This window comes from Embiotoca jacksoni, unplaced genomic scaffold, assembly GCF_022577435.1.
Source record: "Embiotoca jacksoni isolate LCO1_2020_lvr unplaced genomic scaffold, fEmbJac1.0.p SCAF_5, whole genome shotgun sequence".
NCBI classification, from domain to species: Eukaryota; Metazoa; Chordata; class Actinopteri; family Embiotocidae; genus Embiotoca; species Embiotoca jacksoni.
The window spans coordinates 6,135,267-6,140,890 of NW_027185403.1; the positions used below are offsets into that span (position 1 = coordinate 6,135,267).

The 5,624-nt window shown below is 38.0% G+C and overlaps 1 protein-coding gene across 1 annotated transcript; it reads right to left on the reverse strand.

The window, feature by feature from the left end:
* Window positions 1-2,406: 2,406 nt before the first annotated feature.
* On the reverse strand, window positions 2,407-5,256 carry LOC138211597 (uncharacterized). Its single transcript, XM_069171566.1, is given in 10 exon segments — window positions 2,407-2,634; window positions 2,801-2,872; window positions 3,776-3,866; window positions 3,868-3,909; window positions 4,018-4,156; window positions 4,255-4,365; window positions 4,444-4,494; window positions 4,647-4,714; window positions 4,809-4,925; window positions 5,174-5,256. Coding segments are annotated over 10 exon segments (1,002 nt in total).
* Window positions 5,257-5,624: the final 368 nt, after the last annotated feature.

The following is a 5,624-nucleotide window of genomic DNA, read 5'->3' on the forward strand; positions in this document are numbered from 1 at the left end:
CGCGTAACACATCTCAGCCGGTTGGTCGGACTCAGACACCACGGGGACGTGGACGCCGAAGAGAGGCCTTGAAAGGTCGACGATGTCTCACTCTGACCCGTTTCCGGGGAACGAACTAAAACAGCTGCGGTGGTGGTTAGTAGTGGAGCTGGTGGTGTTCAACATCCTGCTGCGTGAATGAAACGACGTGCGTTTGTTTTTAAGAAGTATTACTTTCGGTACAATTTGAAATACTTGCACTTTACTTGAATATTTACATTTTATGTTACTTTATACTTTCACTCCACTACATTTCTGAGGGAATTATTGCCGGCTGTACGTTCTACTCAACGGCATTTAGCTTTATTTGATTTGATTTGATTAATTTGCTTTCTCTTTATTGTCAGAATATTTTTTTTTTCCCAAATTTGTCATGCACCGAAAGCCTTATAACTGTTTCACGTAAACAACAAACACATAACATTTAACCCGACAACCAAAACAAATACTGTAACTTATATTACATCATGCATTACAAATACAAATAAGTGGCTGCAGTGCACCAATTTCTTTACTCAGTAATTAGTTACGAGTTACTTTTCAGTTAAAGATTTGACCCAGTGGATAATACAACACACTATTAAAATACAACACATTGTTATCTCATGAAAAATATAAGATTAGATGGGGAAAAAAACTATAAGTAAATTTGTGAATCAGAAATGTTTTGACTTCTCTCCCCTTAATCATCTCACTGCCCCTCAGATTTATCTAGTGACCCTTTAAAGGGCCTTAGGCCGTAGTTTGGCAACTGCTGATATAAACTGGCTACATCTGCAGCAGCTGCAACAATAACAAGCCGTCACACTGATACTTCAGTATTAGTAATCTAATGATGTCATAAATAACAATATAGGCTATCAGTCAGAGGGACTAAACCAGTACTTTTATTTGAATACTTTAACTTACATTTTGCTGCTAATACATCCTTGTACATTTATTTGAATATATTTTTTTATGCAGGACTTTTACTTGTAATTGAGTATTTTTTACAACGCCATACTTCTGTGAAGGATTTGAATAGCCTATATCTTCCACCACTGAATTTTGAGATTTGTCAACTGGAGAAATTCTGCATTAAAACTTTTATAGATCATTTTCAAAAGCATCTGCAGACAATCTAAAATGAGAATAAATTGTACTTTAATGTGAAATCAGCTTTCCACATCTTGTGCTTAAAAATAAACTATTTGTCTGTGGAGATTGTAGCAAACAGTTTTTATGAGCTCAAGTAGGCTACTCAAAGTTAGAGTAGAGACTGCGGCAGTTTGAAGCTTCTTTGTGTTTGTGTGACGCCTTTAACCATAAACTACAAGATGTGCAAACCCCAAAATGTGGCAATTTTTTTTTTTAGCGAGTACTGATTCATCTTTCTAATAGACGATCGAGGACTGACGTGGGAATAGGAAAATACTGGTTACATTTGGCGTGACATCCAGGAGCGCCCCCTAGCGCTTATTAGGTAGTTATTGAAAAAGTAATACAAGTAAAGTTGATCAAGATATGTTGACAAATCAAGCCATTAAGTTTTGGAGCTATTTAATAAAACAACCACGATACTTTAATAGAAGAAGAAGGTTCACTCAAGTAAACAGAATATATCCAGAATATGAAATATTTTTCAGTACGGTTCTGATATTCAGAGAGTTTTCACAGTATAAGGAAGAAAGACAGTAAACTTGACTGAGAATTTATTTATCATTTGCTTTAAAGACGAATTTTAAAAGTAATTGATGGGAAAAAAAAAATTGAAGCCTTACCAGATTAGAGGTGTTGAAGAATCGTCAGAGCTGCAGATCAAGGAAAATGGTCAGTTGGCAAACTTCTCCCAATGACAGAATAACACATTTTCCCAGCACTCAAGGTTTCTTCCCTTGCCATGAACACTACATCCTCTGTCCTGCTCTGTCTCACATGCTTTAGCCAGCGGGCCTCTCATCTATTTTACATGGTAAACAGGAAATAACACCGCATGTAGGGTTCAGTTGCAATGACCTGGATATTGTATTATTTAACACTTAGAGCACACAAAAGCACTTTTCTCACTGTCCTGCCGCATGACGTGATCTATCAAAAATAATCAATTTATTTAGATGAAACTTGCTGAGCATTCTTCATACTAAGTACAATAATGGACAAAGAAAAGGTGGGAAAGTCAGTCTGTTGGTATTATTTAATGTTATTTTAACTTACAGTGATCAAATTTTCATTCAAAATTTAATTGTTTCGGTCAAAAGGATATCTTTGTGTCCCAGCAGTAAGTATCAGGTTTCCTGGGTGATGTGGTGTCAGTGTCATCATGCAAAGTCGGTCGGGAAGTCTGTATAACAGTTAAAGACAGAGCAACACATCCCCTGGGCCTAGTGGTCACTTGTTCACCACGGCTTTGTGTATCCTAGCAGAATTAGGGAGGGGCGCAGCAGTCTGGGCCAGCTGGGGCAGGACGGTGTAAGTGGAGGTGTGCAGGTACTGAAAGAGGTCCTGAAAGCCTCGGAGATGAGCGATGACCTGAGGTGGGACACCCAAAGACCGTCCCAGTCTTCTCAACATGTGGATGTTGTCAGCAGAGTCCAGCAGCAGCGACAAGTCCTGGACCTCGGTCATAGTCGAGGATCTCAACATTCTGATCTGAGTCAGAACCGCAAAAATACAAACATTAATATACACTTTAAATATGAGTTCAACTCATCCAGATAGAAAAATGTATGTAACTGAAATGTGTAGCTACTTTCCATTAAAATCCTGACTGTGTGTGTAACACAGGTGCTATGGCTGGTTTTGAAACATATTTACCTTGAGCGATCTCCCATATTGCCTGCAGTTTTTGATCCATCTGATTTCACATATAAAAAAGACAGGGTAAGAAATAGGTACCACTGATTCTTAGGTCATTCTTTCAGGAGCAAAATAAATCAATATATAATGAGTTTTAGTATGGTAAATCATTTAAATGATTTTAAAAGATGCATCAATGACAATCGGTGACTTAATTATCAAGTAAGATACAAAGTATGTTCTGGTTACATTGTCTGAAATGTGCAGATATGTTCAGTTTGATATAAATATAAATTAAATAACTTGGATTACATCAGCAAATTTCAGTCAGAGTTAAACGTCAGTCATAACGTTAAGAGCATTTATCTTTATTTCTAACATTTTTAGATTTATTTTAAATTATACAGACAGGCAAGTGATTAACTGACAGGTAATAATGTGGAGTGATAACAATGATACCATGCATTGCCACGTAACTACTGATTGTAATTTCTGAATCTATTTAGCTTGTCACACTGAACCTGTTAGTATGAAGATAGTTTTGTTTTTCACCACATGAACATCTATTCATTTCAGTTGTTCTAGGGTGATGTCAAAAATTTCAGCAGCAAACATTTCAAAACCTCTGAATACAAAACCAAAATTATGTTCAGAGCGAGATGCCACTCCAGGTATTCCAAATTGTGTTTTTATATATAAAATATGTGAATGATTTGGGTAATTCGTCACTTTGATAGTCCTTTAGGCCATTTCTTAATAAGTTGTGTTTTATATGACCAATTTTTAAACTTTGTACATACTCTTTCGAAAATATTTTCAACACATTAAATTCCAATTGAAAGTTTTAATAAACTTGTAAAGTTTTATATGTGTTCTTGAAAAGCACTATTATCAAAAACAGATATACCTTTGTGGTTGAGTTTGGCATTGACTAACAACATGACACATTGAGGCAGAATACCTCCTCTGTACTGAAGTTTCGTTGTTCCTCGTGTGTGTTGTTGTCTTGAGTCTGGCTGGAGGGCTTGATGTTGGTGGCGACATTAATCACAAGTAGGATGCACATCATTCTCATGGCTGAGTGAGTTTGGGCCTCTAGGGAGGTAATCAGTGGAGTAAATAAGTATTTAGGAGATTAATATAGATAAAATAAGAGCATAGAAGTAATGAAAGCTGCTCTGGGAAGCAGTATTCACATAGTACCTTGTGTGATCCTCAGCTGTCTGTGAAAGGGCTTCTGTTGGTGTTGTTGTTCCCTCTCTTTGGTCGGACAGAGGTGTGTACTGAAGGTCTGCTGAAGACAATAGTCCTTCAGGCCTTGGACTGCACTCAGAAACCTGCTCTGAGCATTGTTGAAAATGTATATGATCACAATTTAGTCAAGCAAACATAAGAACTATGGGGAGAAATAGCAGAAATATAAAATATGCTGTAATTCACTGAATCTGTCTGTAGTCTGGAGGGAAGTCCAAAGCAGCAGGGCGATGAGGAAAAGCAAGAAGGCTGTTGCTGAACCAATCAGGACCACAGAACATTTTTCTTCTTTTACTCCTAAGTAAACAGAAAGTGTGTCAAGTCAAAATAAAGAAAAAAAAAGAAAATTTCATAAAAATCCACAGAGTTACTCACGCTTTTCTTCAGGCTCTTTGAAATTTCCTTTGGGCAAAGTGATGGCACTCTCTGTCAGAGGACAACAGTTATAACGTTTCCTCAACGACATCTTACAAAAAGCTATTTTTACAAGGTTATTAATACTGTGCTTTACATGCAGTCCACGGTAATATTTCTGGATCTCACGTGCTTTAGCGTGTTGAGCTGTCAAAAGCAAACACTCTTTATGGAAAGTGTCATGGTAGGAACAGGGCACACTTCCCCAGTCATTCTCCTCAGTTCGTAATACCTGAACACCCAGTCACATATAGTGCTATATATTTATGCTATACACAAAAACTAATGGGATTGGTGTTTATGTTGGCATTGTGGACTTAACTCACCCTGAGACACACTGGCCACACTGAGCATCACCGGTGGGCGAGCATGCTGTCTCCACCAGGCGGTTCAGCAGATTGCAACGAGTGCATCTTCTGCAGGGAGCCACACCCGTATCTGTACTGAACAAATGATCAAATGATCAATATGATTCAGTAGGCAGTATATCTGTCATTGACTAATCAGTGCTTTACAGCTTCCATTAGCGTGGTTTACTTCTCTACAAGGTTCTACCAAATTCAGTGGTTGGATAGATCTTTGGGGAATCCCCCTCATTCTACATCACAAGTGACGCAGATGAGGTTCCAACCAGACTACCAGCCATTGACCAATGAATACAAGTTCCCCACCTGGGCACCTCACGTCACACCTTAACTTCTCATATTCCCTCTGGGGAACCCGCTTTCTTGGCTCTGGCTTCTCAGACGAGGAGGGAAGGGAATTGAAATGCATGAATGAGACCCCTGTTAACAAATCTGTTTACAACAAAGACGCTTTCTTTGTGTGACTGTGGTTGTAGGCTGGAATAAAATCTTTAATAATAGTTCCTTATACAACCCTAGTGAAGGTAAAAAAGTATAAAAGGGTTCATTAACTAAGACAAAAAATACACAAATACAATATACTGTTTGATCACTTGGTGGTAGTATAAAGCCCAAAAAACTGACAAAATTACTTCAAGTCCCCTTTCTCCCCCCCAATTTCACCACCCTGTCAGGATATTATGGCATACAAAGGAGGCACTGTTGCTATACATTGATTTTTTTTAATTGTTTTGGCTTAAAGGAAGCCTGTACTATTGACTAGTCCTGTACTTCAGG